Genomic DNA, 19159 nt, shown 5'->3' on the forward strand with positions numbered 1-19159 from the left:
ATCCATCCATTCCATCCATCCACCCCCCCATTCCATCCATCCCCCCATTCCATCCATCCATCCATCCCCCCCATTCCATCCATCCATCCATCCCCCCCATTCCATCCATCCATCCATCCCCCTACTCCATCCATCCATCCCCCTACTCTATCCATCCATCCACCCATCCCACTCCATCCATCCACCCATCCATCCATCCCCCCACTCCATCCATACACCCCCCCACTCCATCCATCCATCCATCCCCCACTCCATCCATCCCCCCACTCCATCCATCCATACCACTCCATCCATCCATCCATCCCACTCCATCCATCCATCCATCCCACTCCATCCATCCATCCATCCCACTCCATCCATCCATCCATCCCACTCCATCCATCCATCCATCCATCCATCCATCCATCCATCCCACTCCATCCATCCACCCATCCATCCATCCCCCCACTCCATCCATACACCCCCCCCCCACTCCATCCATCCATCCATCCATCCCACTCCATCCATCCATCCATCCCACTCCATCCATCCATCCATCCATCCACCCATCCCACTCCATCCATCCACCCATCCATCCATCCCCCCACTCCATCCATACACCCCCCCCACTCCATCCATCCATCCATCCCCCACTCCATCCATCCCATACCACTCCATCCATCCATCCATCCCACTCCATCCATCCATCCATCCCACTCCATCCATCCATCCATCCCACTCCATCCATCCATCCATCCCACTCCATCCATCCATCCATCCATCCCACTCCATCCATCCATCCATCCCACTCCATCCATCCATCCATCCATCCCACTCCATCCATCCCACTCCATCCATCCCACTCCATCCATCCCACTCCATCCATCCCACTCCATCCCACTCCATCCATCCATCCCACTCCATCCATCCATCCATCCCACTCCATCCATCCATCCATCCCATTCCATCCATCCATCCATCCATCCCATTCCATCCATCCATCCATCCATTCCATCCATCCATCCATCCCCCATTCCATCCATCCCCCCATTCCATCCATCCATCCATCCATCCCCCCATTCCATCCATCCCCCCCCACTCCATCCATTCCCCCACTCCATCCATTCCCCCACTCCATCCATCCCCCCCACTCCATCCATCTCCCCCACTCCATCCATCTCCCCCACTCCATCCATCCCCCCCACTCCATCCATCCCCCCCACTCCATCCACCCCCCACTCCATCCATCCCCCCCCACTCCATCCATCCCCCCCCACTCCATCCATCCCCCCCCACTCCATCCATCCCCCCCACTCCATCCATCCCCCCCACTCCATCCATCCCCCCCACTCCATCCATCCCCCACTCCATCCATCCCCCCACTCCATCCATCCATCCCCCCCCACTCCATCCATCCCCCCACTCCATCCATCCCCCCCCACTCCATCCATCCCCCCCACTCCATCCACCCCCCCACTCCATCCACCCCCCACTCCATCCATCCCCCCCACTCCATCCATCCCCCCCCCACTCCATCCATCCCCCCCCACTCCATCCATCCCCCCCCCCACTCCATCCATCCCACTCCATCCATTCATCCATCCCACTCCATCCATCCATCCCACTCCATCCATCCATCCATCCATCCAACTCCATCCATCCATCCCACTCCATCCATCCATCCATCCATCCATCCATCCATCCCACTCCATCCATCCATCCATCCCACTCCATCCATCCATCCATCCATCCATCCATCCATCCCTCCCTCTCCATCCATCCATCCCTCCCTCCCTCTCCATCCCATCCATCCATCCCTCTCCATCCATCCATCCCTCTCCATCCATCCATCCATCCATCCCTCTCCATCCATCCATCCCTCTCCATCCATCCATCCATCCACATCCATCCCACTCAATCCATCCATCCATCCATCCATCCATCCATCCATCCATCCATCCATCCATCCATCCATCCATCCCACTCCATCCATCCCACTCCATCCATCCCACTCCATCCATCCATCCCACTCCATCCATCCATCCCACTCCATCCATCCATCCATCCCACTCCATCCATCCATCCATCCATCCCACTCCATCCATCCATCCATCCATCCATCCATCCCACTCCATCCATCCATCCCACTCCATCCATCCATCCATCCCACTCCATCCATCCATCCATCCATCCACTCCATCCATCCATCCATCCATCCATCCATCCATCCCACTCCATCCATCCATCCATCCATCCCACTCCATCCATCCCCCCACTCCATCCATCCATTCCCCCCACTCCATCCATCCATCCATCCATCCACCCCCCCCCCACTCCATCCATCCACCACTCCATCCATCCATCCATCCATCCATCCATCCATCCATCCATCCATCCATCCATCCATCCATCCATCCATCATCCCACTCCATCCATCCCCCACTCCATCCATCCCCAACTCCATCCATCCATCATCCCCCCCACTCCATCCATCCATCCCCCAACTCCATCCATCCATCCATCCCCCAACTCCATCCATCCATCCATCCCCCCACTCCATCCATCCATCCATCCCCCCACTCCATCCATCCATCCCCCCACTCCATCCATCCATCCCACTCCATCCATCCATCCCACTCCATCCATCCATCCACCCCCCAACTCCATCCATCCATCCATCCCCCAACTCCATCCATCCATCCATCCCCCCACTCCATCCATCCATTACCCCACTCCATCCATCCATCCATCCCACTGCATCCATCCATCCATTCCCCACTTCATCCATCCATCCATTCCCCACTTCATCCATCCATCCACCCCCCAGCCCCCACTCCATCCATCCACCCCCCACTCCATCCATCCACCCCCCACTCCATCCATCCCCCCCACTCCATCCATCCACCCCCCCCCACTCCATCCATCCACCCCCCCCACTCCATCCATCCACCCCCCCCACTCCATCCATCCACCCCCCCCCACTCCATCCATCCACCCCCCACTCCATCCTTCCACCCCCCACTCCATCCTTCCACCCCCCCACTCCATCCTTCCATCCATCCATCCATCCATCCATCCATCCATCCATCCATCCATCCATCCCTCCCCCCACCCTCCATCCATCCATCCATCCATCCCCCCACTCCATCCATCCATCCCCCCACTCCATCCATCCCCCCACTCCATCCATCCCCCCACTCCATCCATCCCCCCACTCCATCCATCCCCCCACTCCATCCATCCATCCATCCCACTCCATCCATCCATCCCACTCCATCCATCCATCCATCCCACTCCATCCATCCATCCCACTCCATCCATCCATCCATCCATCCATCCATCCATCCATCCCACTCCATCCATCCATCCATCCCACTCCATCCATCCATCCCACTCCATCCATCCATCCATCCATCCATCCATCCATCCCACTCCATCCATCCATCCATCCATCCCACTCCATCCCACTCCATCCATCCCACTCCATCCCACTCCATCCATCCCACTCCATCCCACTCCATCCATCCATCCATCCCACTCCATCCATCCATCCCACTCCATCCATCCATCCCACTCCATCCATCCATTCATCCCACTCCATCCATCCCACTCCATCCATCCATCCATCCATCCATCCCACTCCATCCATCCATCCATCCATCACACTCCATCCATCCATCCATCCATCCATCCATCCCACTCCATCCATCCATCCATCCATCCCACTCCATCCATCCCACTCCATCCATCCCACTCCATCCATCTCACTCCATCCATCCATCCATCCCACTCCATCCATCCATCCATCCATCCATCCATCCATCCCACTCCATCCATCCCACTCCATCCCACTCCATCCCAATCCATCCATCCCACTCCATCCCAATCCATCCATCCACTCCATCCCAATCCATCCACCCACTCCATCCCACTCCATCCCACTCCATCCCACTCCATCCCACTCCATCCCACTCCATCCATCCATCCATCCATCCATCCCATCCATCCCCCCACTCCATCCATCCATCCCCGCACTCCATCCATCCATCCCCGCACTCCATCCATCCATCCCCGCACTCCATCCATCCATCTCTCACCCTGCCTCTATCTCTCGCCCTTCCTCTATGTATCTTTCACCCTCCCTCTATCTATCTATCGCCCTCACTATCCATCGCATCACCACAGCATCACTCAGGGGCACCTCAACATCACTATGCGCTACCAGAGCATCACTGAACGCCACAGCATCACTCGTCGGCGCCACAACATCATTCAGAGCCACCACAGCATCAATCTGTGCAACCATTCAACAACAACTGATTCAAATATGTTCTCTCAATGTTTCAAACTTTATTACAAATGTCACAAAAAAATGTTAATATTTCACTTCTGTTCTTGTATTTTCATCAAAATAAAATACACTAAACATAATATTCCAAAAAGTTATTTGCAAAAGTTTAAGCTATTGCCATTATAAATTACAATAACTTTTATTTAAGTATTAAATATTGAAAAAATACAACCCATTGTTATTTTTAATAATAATACATCTAAGTCATGTAAATACAACACATATTGCATTACAAATGCTATATGTGTCACGTTTGCAAAAGTTAACACTATTGGCATTGTAAATGACAAAGTTATTAATTTCGCTATTTTCAAAACAAAAACATAAATAAAAAATGTGTCATTTACAATACTAATACCTCTAACTTTACTAATACGAGCCCTATTGCATTGCAAATGCTGGTTTGTAATCCCATGGCTGTGAGGGTTTCCATTTCAGTTTTCCTTCTAGTCATTTAAGAATTGGAACCAAACAGGGAGAATTCCCTGAAAACAGAAGGTTCAAACTGAGTTGCTGTCTTAATCTCAGTGAGTCATAGCCAGGAGCTAGGTCTCAAACAAAACCTGTGGCCGTCTTAGTGGGCTGCCAAGTTCGAGGAATCTGCAGCAGCACTGATCACTTGGTTAGAGGCAAGCATTTCTTCATGCAGGATTTCATGAAAATCTTGTCAGCCTTCCCTTGGAAGTTTTTCAGAGAAGTGCTGTAGGAAAACTCAATGGGACAAGTCATACCGACCCTTCAATGAGGTGGCACTGGCAGTCTTCACTGCTACAGCTGATGTTTTACATACATTTCAGCCAAGTGAATTCTTTTACTCGTTGTCCGGATGAACAGTAGCGGTAGGAGCTACTGCATGACATTTTTTGGCTACAGAAACAATTACAAGATCTGGATCAGAATAAAGCCTGAAAAACTGAGGGTCTTGATCTGGAGGCTTGCACTTTTTCTGAAGACTAGATGGAGCAGCTCCTTCAGAAGCTGGAGTAAGGAATAATTGCATCACAGGCTCCAGAATACTGGGGACCAGACGCAGAAGAGGTCTGGAAGAAGATCTAGGATACAGAGTTTAAAAGATCACAGATGTTGCAATTACCTGATTAAAAGTCGCTATATTGTATGCTGGAGAGAGACTAGGAGGAGGACAGGTATTAAGTGTCAGGGAAGAACAAGTTACTTGCCTTCCTTAATGCTCTTTCTGGTGAATACTCTCACTGCAGATTCCTCACCATTAGATATTCCCCAAAACACTATCCATGCACCGATAGGCTGTGCCACATGGCTCTGAGGTGACTCCATACTGGACCGGAAGCAGAGTAGAGCACAGACATACTGGGTCTAATTGAGAACCTTTCTGACATCAGTTTCGTACTCTTTCACCTTCCACGCCATCACAGGTGACGCACTTCAAACGAATTGCAGGTGGCAGTGTGCCAAAACCTGACTCAGAAAATTATTATTGTATTAAAGAGTCCATTTCATGGAATGGGGATGCAGAAGGTCAGTGAGGAATGTCCAGTTAAAGAATCCACCAGAAAGAGTGTTATGAAAGGTAAGTAACTTGGTCTTCTGATGGATCCTTTTAACTGCAAATTCTTGACCTTTAGAATAGATACCATACCAGTGTCACCGAAAGGTGGAGGGTCTGAAACTTGAAATCAGATTAAAAATTATCACAAGACTGACCAGGCAAAATAGTAGTAGTATTTTGTGAACATGTACACTGACACCAATGTTGCTACCTGGCAGATATCCAGAAATGGAGACCCTTTGCCCATGTCATCATGGCAGCCTTGGCCCTGTTGAAATGAGCCTGCGCACCTTCTGGGGTGCCTTGTTAGCCAGCCTGTAGCGTATTTTAAAGCAGCAGACTATTCATCTGGGCAGAGTGCTCTTTCGCACCGCCCTACTTTTCATGGTCCAAGTTAGCCCAACATGGAATCTATTATCTAGATGATGGACTGTCGTCAAATGTATTTTTGAAGCTCAAAGCCTTCTGAGGGTTAATCTGGTGGAGCTTCTGCTACTATTTTGAGGAATTACGTGGAGCAAAAAATGTTGGCAAGATGATTGATTGGTCGGTATGGAAGGGTGATACCTACCACCTTTAGCAGTAAAGCAGCCCAAATCCACAGTACCAATTTTTCCGGGAAGAAAGTGATGTAGGAAGCTTGCACAGAAAGCACCTGCACTTCACTCACTCAATAAAAAGAAGTTCTCGCAATAAGAAAGACTGATGTTTCTGAAGAAAGATCATCAAACACAGTAGTGAGCATCTGTGACTAGATTTTGACCCAAGGAGGTAATAACAAATGGTCCTGGAAGGTACATATGTGTCAGGTCCTTTAGAAAAAGCATCACAACTGCCAATTTAAAAGAGAAAGGTCTGATAAGGAAGGCAAAAAAGGCCAAATGTGAAGGCAAGCTGTCCTAAAGTATGCCCACTGCAAGGCTGTGCTTTGCCAATGACAAAACAAACAATAACATCAGAGTTTGGCCTGCAGAGGCTCTTGTTGACTTACTCCACAGTAAGCCACAAATGTTTCCAAGCATGAGGCATAGCTGGACTTTGTGAACTGGTGCTTGGCTGCAAGAATGACACCTACCACTTCAGGTGGCATGTCAAAAGAAATTCGCTGCTGCTGCTGCTACATTTTCGATGCATGGAGATGTAGGTTGTGAAGCTTTGACTCCAGGACCCTCCCGCTCTTGCTGAGCCACAGAGTCCTCTCAAAGGAGTAGTTGGATCGGAGGGTAAGTGCTCAAGAGCTATTAAGACTTTGGGATGGGTCTGTCCTGACTTTACACACACCTCCAGGTTGTAGAGGCAATGGTAGGACCATATACAGGAGACCCTTGTCCCATCCTCTGAATGGAGACCTCACTCATGTTCCGCCAGCTGATATCTGCTCAGCTCATTTGCCCTGGCATTCAGGAACTCCCGCTGGGGGGTTGCCTACAGAAAAGATCACATTCTGGTCCATCCAGAGATATACAGCTTCCTGTTACCGGATCCAAGACTCCCATCTGGCTCTGCTTATTGCAGTACCACACAAAGGTCGTGTTGTCCGTTAGGACTAACCTTACCTTGAAGGTTGGTAGGAAATCTTTTAGGGCCAATCTAATCATCTAAAGCTACAAAATGTTGATGTGGAGCTGGTTCTCTGCTGGAGATAAGAGGATGTAGTGCTGTATCTGTCACAACCCTGACGCCTGGGTGGTGAGGGAAAACTGTCATGCCACTTGTCAGGTTGGTGCCATTATGTCACCGCATGAGGTCCTGATCCAACTGAAACCTCAGGTTCCACTGCAGGGTCTGCATGTGTCACCAGGAGTACAGGACGGGGAGGGTGTACGAGGCTAGGATGCCAAGAAGTCCCACAACCATCCTCACTGAGATAGTGCTGAGTCCAAAATGCTAGGATCATATTCGGAATGTCCAGGGCTTGCTACGGTGGTGGAAAGGTAATAACACTACATCGTCCAGGATAGGCCTTAGGCATCTGTCAAGGGCTCGAGTCAGACTTTAGCTCATTGATGGAAAACCCTAAGAAGATCATGAGTCTAGCCACTATCTGGATGGGTCTGTGACGGAGTAATGTGAACCATCCTTGAGCAGTCAGTCACTGAATTACAGGAATACATTTATACCCCACCTCCGAAAATAGGCTGTGACCACTGCTATCACTTTTGTAAAGATCCAAGAGGTTGAGGTAAGGCAGACAAGCAGAACAGTGAAGTGGAAATATTCAGACCCCACCATGAAACACGCATAATACCTGTGGGACTGCAGGATGAATATATTAAAATATGTGTCCCGCAAATACAGGAACAGCATCCAGTCCTGAGGATACAGAGCAGAGAGGGTCTGGGTCAGAGTAAGCATTCCGATTTTGTCCTTCAGAAAAGCATTCATTCAATGGCCAGATGTCCAATATAGGCCTGAGGCTTCTATCCTTCTTCTGGATGAGTCAAATAGCACTTTTCGCACTTCTGCACCGTTTGGCATCTGCTTGATGAGGCCTTTAGTCTGTAAAAGATTGTCTTCTTGCATCAAGATAAAGGCATAGTCTGTCAAAAATTGCTCCAGTATGGAGGGAAAACGAAGTGGGCATGAAATGAAAGTACGGGCAGAGCCCATTTGAACAATTTGTAAGACCCACCGGTCTGATGTGATGGATCGCCAGCTGGAATCTCCTGACTGGTCCTTGACCTGGGATAGCAAATCAAAATGGCTTGGCAGCTGCTGAAGCAATGGAGGAAGAGTTTGAGAAGACCTGTCCCTGCTAATGTAAACCGGTTTGGCTGCCATTACACCCTCTGCCTCTGAAAGGACTTCATTTGCTACTTTACCACCCGAGAAGGCTGTCGCTGCCAGTTAGCCAGGCCTCTAGAATAACCCCTAAACTTTGTATATGCTGGTGAATTTGTCTAGCTAGAGACAACAACCCAAATGACCGAACTGTAGTATGACAATATTTGAAGTACTCAAGCGTCCATTTGGCCTTTTCGTCAAAGGTGGTAGATACATCAAAGAGCATGTCCACATGAAATGCTTGGAAAAACCCCGAAAACATTATTGATGGCATCCATGTGTGCCTTCTACATACTACACTGGTTACATTAGCATGATATGTACAGCCGGTGCTCATCAGGCCTGCACGTAACAAATATTTTTGCTTCCTGTCCATTTCGGATTGGGGCCAGTGAGTTTCTGAGGCACTCCGGCATGGCCAGCAAGAGCTTGCTGGTCATGTCCCATAAGCATTGGTGTACAACTTACAGTCAGGCTTGCTGAGGAAAATATTTTCTTTCCAAATGCATTGATAGGCTCAAACTCAACTGCAATCTTCTGCAGGTTCAACAATGTCCAAGGGAATTCAGGGCCAAATGGGACAAAATGTGGGACCGGCTCAGAAGGAAGTGACACTGAACCCATGGAGTGATGCCTTTGCAACTTCATGCCAGACCAAACAGTAGGATGCTGTAAAGTCTCACTTGGGTTTCTCACTCTTGCGGTGTTTTTTTGACTTACAAGAATACATTTTGCAGGAATAGGACTTCAAGCAGCACAGGCCTCGTGACTGTGATTGAAAAAAAGCCTTGCGACTTGGAGTGGGACCTCTGTTTTGTACTCAAACTCTATTAATGCTCAGCAACAAGCTTCACCTCTCAGGGTGCAGGGGCCAAACAATAATATTTACAGAAAGAACCCCGAGAAATGATAACGGCAAGCAAATTTTGCTTACATTTGAATTTTTTATGGTAAAAGGAGGATGCAAAAAGTGAGGACCTTCCTTAAAACTCTTGGTATACATTTACAACTAGAAGAAAGGAACAACAAATTGGCAGTGTACTTCATCCACCATACAGCTGAGGGACTTTCAGGAGCACTTTCTGATAATTATTTGCAAGTAGGAGCCTCGGATTCGAAGGCCCAGGAGAACATGGGCAGGATCACCATCTTGACTGTGTTTTTCGAATTTCTTTCAAAGAGCCAAAATGGCGACACCTTCTTGTGCACCAGAAATGTTTGGCATAACATTGCCTGCATTGTTAGAACGATTCAGAAAAGGGGGTGGTGATGAACAGAGTGTCTGAATTAAGCAGACCACTCTTACCCAGTCCAAGGATCAGGGCTTGATCCATCACCGTTTTTTAGCTCACTGCACCATCCCAGCTCAGAACCTGGCTACATGCAAATTAGTCTGTTCCTATCCCTGTGCATGATGGGAACAGGGCAAACCAAACTACCAAGCCAATTCTTATACTGGGAAGGAAACAAGCTTCCGGGGACCGGTTTCTGGCATTTCAGCCGTCGTCGGCCCGGCTTGCTTGAATCCTGATGGTGCAATGAGCAAGGGACTCACATCTGAGTATACCCTTCCACGCTTATGGTGGACAAAATGATTCAGAAAAGGGGGTGGTGATGAACAGAGTGTCTGAATTAAGCAGACCACTCTTACCCAGTCCAAGGATCAGGGCTTGATCCATCACCGTTTTTTAGCTCACTGCACCATCCCAGCTCAGAACCTGGCTACATGCAAATTAGTCTGTTCCTATCCCTGTGCATGATGGGAACAGGGCAAACCAAAGTACCAAGCCAATTCTTATACTGGGATGCACTGGGCCAGGGACAGACTGATTTGCATATAGCCAGGTTCTGAGCTGGGATGGGGCAGTGAGATCTATAACGGTGATGGATCAAGCCCTGATCTTTGGACTGGGTAAGAGTGGTCTGCTTAATTCAGACACTCTGTTCATCACCACCCCCTTTTCTAAATCGTTTTTGGCCACTATAGGTGTGGCAGGGTATACTCAGACATGAGTCCCTTTCTCACTGCTCCATCAGGATTCAAGCAAGCCGGGCCGAAGACGGCTGAAATGTCAGAAACCGGTCCCCGGTAGCTTGTCTCCTTTCTGGTGAAGAATTGGCTTGGTAGTTTAGTCTGCCCTGTTCCCATGATGCACTGGGCCAGGGACAGACTGATTTGCATATAGCCAGGTTCTGAGCTGGGATGGGGCAGTGAGATAAATAACGGTGATGGATCAAGCCCTGATCTTTGGACTGGGTAAGAGTGGTCTGCTCAATTCAGACACTCTGTTCATCACCACCCCCTTTTCTAAATCGTTTTTGGCCACTATAGGTGTGGCAGGGTATACTCAGACATGAGTCCCTTTCTCACTGCTCCATCAGGATTCAAGCAAGCCGGGCTGAAGACGGCTGAAATGCCAGAAACCGGTCCCCGGTAGCTTGTCTCCTTTCTGGTGAAGAATTGGCTTGGTAGTTTAGTCTGCCCTGTTCCCATGATGCACTGGGCCAGGGACAGACTGATTTGCATATAGCCAGGTTCTGAGCTGGGATGGGGCAGTGAGATAAATAACGGTGATGGATCAAGCCCTGATCTTTGGACTGGGTAAGAGTGGTCTGCTTAATTCAGACACTCTGTTCATCACCACCCCCTTTTCTAAATCGTTTTTGGCCACTATAGGTGTGGCAGGGTATACTCAGACATGAGTCCCTTTCTCACTGCTCCATCAGGATTCAAGCAAGCGGGGCCGAAGACGGCTGAAATGCCAGAAACCGGTCCCCGGTAGCTTGTCTCCTTTCTGGTGAAGAATTGGCTTGGTAGTTTAGTCTGCCCTGTTCCCATGATGCACTGGGCCAGGGACAGACTGATTTGCATATAGCCAGGTTCTGAGCTGGGATGGGGCAGTGAGATAAATAACGGTGATGGATCAAGCCCTGATCTTTGGACTGGGTAAGAGTGGTCTGCTTAATTCAGACACTCTGTTCATCACCACCCCCTTTTCTAAATCATTGCATTGTTAGAACAGCATTTTCTCCAAGGCTCCGTTCAGCAAGTAAGATGTAGCTAATGGGAGAAGGATGTGGGAATGAAGTCTGTTGGGAGGGACTGGATCTTAAAAAACAGGAAGGAGTACTTCCAATTAGATGATTTAGAGGAGCCACTGATCCGAGATGATTTCTTCTCTCTTCTCTCCAATGTAAGAATAGGGCTTGGAAGGAATTGAATTAAAGCTTTTTTTTAAAAATTAGGATTGGAATCTTCGCCCACTGCATCTGGAAGAGGCAAAGGTATTTTTCTGGGTACTGAGGTTGAAGTCGCAGCATTTTATGCAGAAATGGAAGACCACTGAATAGCTTCAAGTTCTTACATTGTTGGACAAAGGACTTAAAACACAAACTAAAGTCATTTGCAGTCACTCATTTGACATTTTTCCAGGAGTTGTCAAGTTTATCCCCCAAAATATGCCCCTCTTTAAATGGAATTTGCACTAATATACTCTGGAGTGTATCCTGGTACAACCGAGCAGTACCCATACAGAACACTTGGATTATCACTCATTATGAGTTTACAAGTCTGGCATAGGTTTTTTTGGGTAGAAATGTAGTAGTTTATTTGATTTCCACAGAACACGGTTTTAACATCTCAAACATGTAATCTTTGTATGATACTGTCAAAGACAAAAATAATGTTTTATCAACTGTCTGGTAACAGTTTGCACAACCAGTCTTTTGGACACCAGGTATGCTTTAGAAGTTGAGATTAACATTTGCTAGCCTATGTTTCGTTTTTAGCTCTTTCTTGGGTACTGGGTTGGAGGGGCATTCAGACATGGACTGTATGAAAAAGTTCAGGGGTGCTTTGTTCAAACCAGAAAAGGCTATGCATGCTGCCTAAAGACACCAAGATACAACTAAGCCAGTATGCTTTTGGTTTGGTAGTTTGAATTTGTATATTTAAGACTGCCACAACCTTTCCGACCAAAATAGAAAAAAAAGGGATCAGAAAGACCAAAATGTTTTTTAAGTGGTGTGCTGCCTGCTGCAATTATGTGAATCCAGGAACAATCCTGCATCAGTACTGAGAAGCTGAAGCGGTTCCACTTTCCTTTCACTAGTGTTGTCCTGTTTCGAAGGCTTCATACTCAAAAATAAAAGAAAATAATATAATTCAGCTTGCTCTACCACAAGATCCTAAAAGTTATGGATGCACCCCATGTTATGTAAATCCCTGAGGTTACCCCAGCACTGCTGAGCATGCACAGGTCCTGCACACTCCCCCCTATCATTGGGCACACAAGAAATTCCCGAAAGTCTACTATATGGGTGATAGGAACTATGGTCTCAGAAGTCCCATAGGTTTAACTTAATAGGCATGTGAAACAGGCTGCTAGGGAACACACAGTCTCCCCCCAAAGCCTGTAATGATGTTACAAGGCGTGTTAGTATAACGTGTGCTGTTACATCGCGGTTGTTACAGCGTCTGCGATGTTACCACGCTATGCCATTACAACGCAAGTCTTTACATCGACTTGCCTAGATGGCGTGCTAATATTAGAAAAGTGTAATTTACTATTCCAACTCCAGTCCACTTATCAGTAGGGAAGGTGTTGGGATAGTAAACTATACTATTATTAATGTTAGCACGCCATCTAGTGCAAGTCGATAAAAAGACTTGCGTTGTAATGGCATAGCATGGTTACATCGCGGTCGTTGTAACGACCACGATGTATCTGTCCGCGACGTTAATGAAGTTTCCCCTGAGAAGAGGCTACGGCAGGGCAACAGCTATCCCTCAGCCATCAACTTGTCCTGGCTGCCACTGTCAGATTTGAGCAGCAAATACCATACCAGATTGAGACCTGGAAGCATCATGGTGGGCCTATGGTAGAAGCAAAACTGGGGATTCCACCAAACATGTAGTGAGATTCGCACATCTGCCTTTCTAACTAGGTAAAATGAAGGCAGGTGGAAGTGACTGGCTTACTTAATGACAAATTCTGCAAGATTCCGCCAAAACGTTTTACAAGCTGAGCTGTATTATGCATATGTTCAATGATTTAGAATGGGACTTACAATCTATAAAAAACATTTCAATAGAGCATCTTTATCTGCACATTTAAAAAATAAAATGCATAAATACACAAATAAACAATGATGCAAAATTACAATATATATGGTTACTGACGGATAGAACTTTCATTCATTCCAACTTGCATAACTGGCACTTATAAAAAAAACTCAAGATCTTTTATGTTGGTGTCATTCTCACTCAAGGACATTCACAATGTAGTTATTAAACAGTTTTGTTACCTGTTGTAAAGTCTTCTCACAGTGAAGACAGGCAGTTGATACTTGAGACAAAAGAATTGTCATATCTTCTTGCTGTTGCCTAAGCCAGATTAATTTCTCCCTCACATGCGCATCGACAACACTGAGTGCCATTTCTTCCTGGCGACAAAGAGTTTCATGCAGATCTGAAAAATATGCCCGTACGCATGATCGAGCATTCTCTGCAATTCCTGGAACCTAAGAAAGTAGAAAAACATGCAAATAAAGAAAAGAAACTCAAATATACAATTTGACACCCCAGGAAGCCTATATGCCGCCTCCCCACCTTCACTGACCGCCTGGAAAAAAGGATTAAACTTTTGCATGGGCTTGGAGATTCCGGTGTTTAAGGCGAGAGGGTGCCCACAGAAATATCTTAAAATATGGAAGAGATGGGCCGACTACCGAAGCCTATGGTTGGAGCCCGTACTCCCGATGGACACATACACACACGCATTAGTATAGATGGGGGGTAGATAATGGTTGGTATGAGAACACATGCTGGGTATCAATGCAGCAGTGACGCGTCATTAACGCGAGGGAAGGTAGCAAGGTGTAGCACACAGAGGATTGGTTTAGAAACTTTTACGTTTTATGTTACTGTATAATCTCTACTCGTAGAGAATATAAACCAGATGTCAATATCAATTCAGTATGGTGTAATGTACTGCGATCGCCTCATGAGAATGGGTGTTCCAAAATGTACCCGACTGTTGACACAATAAAATACGTTAAAAAAAAAGGAGCCTATATAGCCATTAGGTGTAACACGGTTACGCTTAGACTGTGTACTGTATTATAATGTAGCATATATTCAGGACTTACAACACCGATATGGTGTGCTGAAGTACTTGCACAGCTTTCTACACTTTGTACGGTGTTGGCTGGATGTGTTTTCTTTGTTTTGGATCCTATGTTGCTAGTGTTTCCATGTTGTGGGTAATGACAACCGAGGTGTGGATATTGTGTCAAGCCTAAGGGCCTGAAGAGTACGGGATAGACGAGCAGGTTATGGTTTTCAGTAAACTCATGTCAAGTATATTTTTATAGCGCTCTATCACCTGTGAGGTTGTCATGGCACTTTTGCAGGTGTGAGACGGTAGCCTTGAGGGGACTTACTAGAAGAGCTAGGACATCAGCTTCTTGTGAAATTCAAAAGGAGTAGTTTCTAATGTGACATGGGAGGTCGTTCCACACCTTAGGAGAGATGTATGAGAAGGCTTGACCTCCTGACCTGTTTTTGTTTATGCGTGGGATGTGTGCTTGTGAAAGTCCGGCTGAGTAAAGGTGCCGGAGAGGTTGGTAGAAATGTACACAGCTGTACATATAGGATGGGCCGCTGTTGTGTAGCACTTTGTATGTGTGGGTGGGAAGTTTGAACTTTGTGCGCTTGTGTATCGTGAGCGTACGTTCCCTCGGATGAGGTGTGATGTGAGATTAGTGTGGAAGGTTGAGGACGAGCCTGGCAGCTATTTCCTGGACTGTCTGTAATCTTTTAGCGAGTTGCTTGGAGATTCCCGAGTAAAGGGTATACCCTTAGTCCAGTCTGCTGGTCATAAAGTCTTGGGTGACAGTCTTTCTGAAGTTTTTTGGTAGCCATTTGTAGATTTTTCTCAACAATATCAGGGTGTGGAGGCAGACCTTGGCAACAGTGCTGACTTGGGCAGCCAGGTCAATGTAGCTGGCTAAGGCACTTGGTTGCCCATTCTGAGATATTTGTTTAAAGTTAATGGTTCTGAGCAGGTAGAGTTTGGAGGGAGAGATGTGCTGTGATGAATTTAGTTACAGATATAATCGTCATTGTAAGATGTTAAGAAGTATAATGGTAAGTAGCTTATTGGTACATCAACGGTGGTCTAAATTAAAGTTCTACATCAGCCAGCGGCATGTGGCAGATATCTTAAGTTACATCCAGTGGCATGGTGAGCAAAAAAACTATGGATTTAGGCCCAGATCTCTGTACTGGGGTGAATGTAAAACATTGTTCTGCATTCTTTCCATCAATTGTTCTTTTTGCATTTGTCACCCCGAGTGGGACGGGTATGCCCAGACATGGGTCCTGTGCTCTCCATGCCACTGGAGTCAAGCTATCCTTGCTGAAGAGGGGTAAAACCCAGAAACCGGTCGTAGGATGCTTGTTTCCAGTCCAAGGAGGACCTCGCCCGGCAGTTCAGGCTGGACTGTTCCCATTGGGCGCAGGATCAAGACTGATTTGCATATGGCTGGGTCCTAACTGGAATGGCATGGTAAGCAAAAAACGATGTATTTAGGCCCAGATCTCTGTACTGGGGTGAATGTAAGACATTGTTCTGCATTCTGTCCATCAATTGTTCTTTTTGCAGATATCTTTAGTTACTTCATGCATGTTCATTTGGTGATAGAGGTGAAGTAGTGGGTCGTTAACATGACGTATAGCAGGTCTACCTTATGTGATTTTAAGAGAGTCAAGCAGTAGAAAGGAATTATCACGCAGCCTGTATGAACTACAATCGGCAGCTGTAAAAAGATTGTTAAATATCATGGACTTGGCTATTACCGACCCTCTGTACACTTTACTGTCGGCCATGGAACGGTCAGCATTTCTAAACTCTAATTCTTCTTCGCATAGCTCCCTCAAAGTGTGGCTCACACTCATTGCACATCATCTCATACACTTGGAAATGAAATTTGAACATTAAGCTAACATAAGATAAACTGGCATTAACAAAAGGAGCCTGGATCTTTATTTTTTATTTTTGATCTTATAAGGACCGTTCCTATCCTTTGTATTCTTTTTGTAAAACCAGAACCATTCTTCAACGGTTAATCCCGACCTTCACCTGAATAAGACTGACAAAAAAGAGGATTGTCTATGAGTGGAGATGAGTGAATGAACAGCTGAAAAAGAAACAAAGAAGCCCTTTTCTTTCTCGCTCTCTAGGGAATCGGCCTTCTCGAAAGAGGTTATTACCAAAGATAAAGGCCGCAGCATTTTATTGATAATTATTTATAGCCTCTTAAAAATGTCTGTCTCATCACCCCTGAATGGCTACTGAAAAATTAGAATTTCAGAGTGTCAAAGACGTTACAGATTGTATGGCTTCAACAAGTGGAATTTATCATGTTTATGTAGGCATTAACACCAAAGCATTATTAGTTTAAAAACATTCATGCCGAAAATATTACATACTCATTCGAATAGGCCCAGTAAGTGTACCAGTCAAGGCTACCTTCCATTTGTTTTTACAAAACTGACACTTTTATTTAGAGCCAAATTAGGGCAAGAAACATTGGCATTATAATTACCTAGCATCAAAGTAGAAGTCCAATAAACTGAAGGCTTCTTCTAGGCGCAGCTGTGTCGCTCCCAAACTAATTCGGGCCACAGGTGAATCATAGCTAACCTCTGATGTCCTGAACTATACGAAAAGATTTTTTCACACAGTTGAGATTTGTTATTTTCATTTTCCAGATGGTGACAGTTCACATGCCACTCTGCCCTATAACCCTAGTTATCAGCTTGAGATACAACAGTAACTATATACTCAATGAGGGCTCTCACCGAGCACTATCTACAGACGCATACAGACTATTTTTACAGACTTTCACCATTATTTTCCGTTCCAGATTGAGGATTAAGGAAACGTCTAATTTATTGTATAACAGTGCCAGTCACAGCACTCCATATGATCTACTAATGTACCATTATATATTGCTTTTTTTTTACCGGACATACCACTTCACTGACTTTCACTGCATCATCTACAGACTCACCCTGACGATGGTTCAAAGTGACAATCAACCAGGTCCAAATATTGACTTGTTTTACGAGACGGACAGAGACTATTGGATCGATATATAGATATAGAAACATTTGAACAGCAGGAAAGAGCAGAAAACACAGCGTTGTCAATGAAAGTAGACAAAAAAAATGCAAAAAAAAAGAAAATGGAGCTGGACAATATAACAAAGTAAAAGAGTGAGCGAGATTAAATACAGCAACACAATGGAAGATATGAGCTGAGAAAGAGAACATGATAGAACAAATAATAGACTGCATGATGAAGAGCTCTGCATAACCTACAGAACACTGGTTTCAATCATTTTGAGGTAGTTCAGTGGGTTAATACATCACATGCAGACAGATTGGTGTACCCTCCATTCACAGGTTTTAATCCTAGTTTGACAGCTCAGTTGTTGTATGCAAATTTACATATCCTGCAGCCACAGATTCCAATTCCACTGAAAAAGCTCAGTCAGTTAATGCAATTACTGCAGAGGTTTGTGTGTAACATATTAGTTACAGGTTCCAATCCAATCATACTATCTTAACTAGTGAGGTAATGCAGCTGATATGTGTATAACATGTATGTGCATCTGTATAAGGTTCCAAATGTAGTGGTGTTTATGGGATAAAATACTCTCTGCTGCACGTTTTACGGGTATTGCAAGTTACAACGGAGCTTCATAACCATATTAAGTAAAGAGGGCAAAGGCAGAGTTCTTGTATATGGCCGTTGGATTCCGAGGTGACTAGCAATATCCTTATAATTTAAGGCTGTATTTATTGTATTCTTTATAGTACATGGTGACACCATTACCATTTCCACCAACCGATTACATTCTTGGTGAAAGAGATAGTAAGGTACAGAGACGAAGAACAAACGAGTAATCTTTAGTGAAAAATGAACCACACCAAAAAGCAGTTAATAACTTGTTTCAAACATATATTGGAATCAGTTTGATTACATTTAATTAAAAAAAATGCTGTAGCTCAGAATGTACAGAAGAAATACACAGATATTGTAACGCCCCTGTAATGACTGATAGTATGAATACATTGAACAAGCTTCTATAATATCACCTTTATGTTGCTCATTGTTCATTTCGGAAAAATAGAGGAGAAGAATGAAATTCCAGTGCTCATTTTCGTTGTTTAAACTGCAGCAGTAATTGGGCTCTGTGACCGGCCTTCCTTTCACCACAGCTGCTGGTTCTGGCAGAAGGTATTACGACATCAAAGATAGACTAATAACTTGTTACAGTTGAGAAGCTATGTAATTTCTTTGTTACAGGTGAATATAGATGTCACAACTCTACTTTAATAAGGAAATTATAGACCGACTTTTATACTTGGATTGCAGGCTTCCTTATATTCAGTACCATCTTAACGCATGGGCACCCTGGGAGGTCGCACGGGGGCCCCATGCAGA

At 46.0% G+C, this 19159-nt stretch overlaps 1 protein-coding gene across 1 annotated transcript in view; it reads right to left on the reverse strand.

Annotated features, from left to right (window-relative positions):
- TRIM23 (tripartite motif containing 23) overlaps positions 1-19159 on the reverse strand; it is a 429923-nt gene that overhangs the window by 56550 nt on the left and 354214 nt on the right. The window contains exon 6 of the mRNA XM_086960694.1: positions 13950-14165. Coding sequence (XP_086816820.1) covers positions 13950-14165 — 216 coding nt within the window. The remainder of the gene's footprint in view (positions 1-13949; positions 14166-19159) is intronic.

The sequence above is a fragment of the Lissotriton vulgaris genome, chromosome 3_1 (genome assembly GCF_964263255.1).
Source record: "Lissotriton vulgaris chromosome 3_1, aLisVul1.2, whole genome shotgun sequence".
In the NCBI taxonomy this organism is placed as follows: Eukaryota; Metazoa; Chordata; class Amphibia; order Caudata; family Salamandridae; genus Lissotriton; species Lissotriton vulgaris.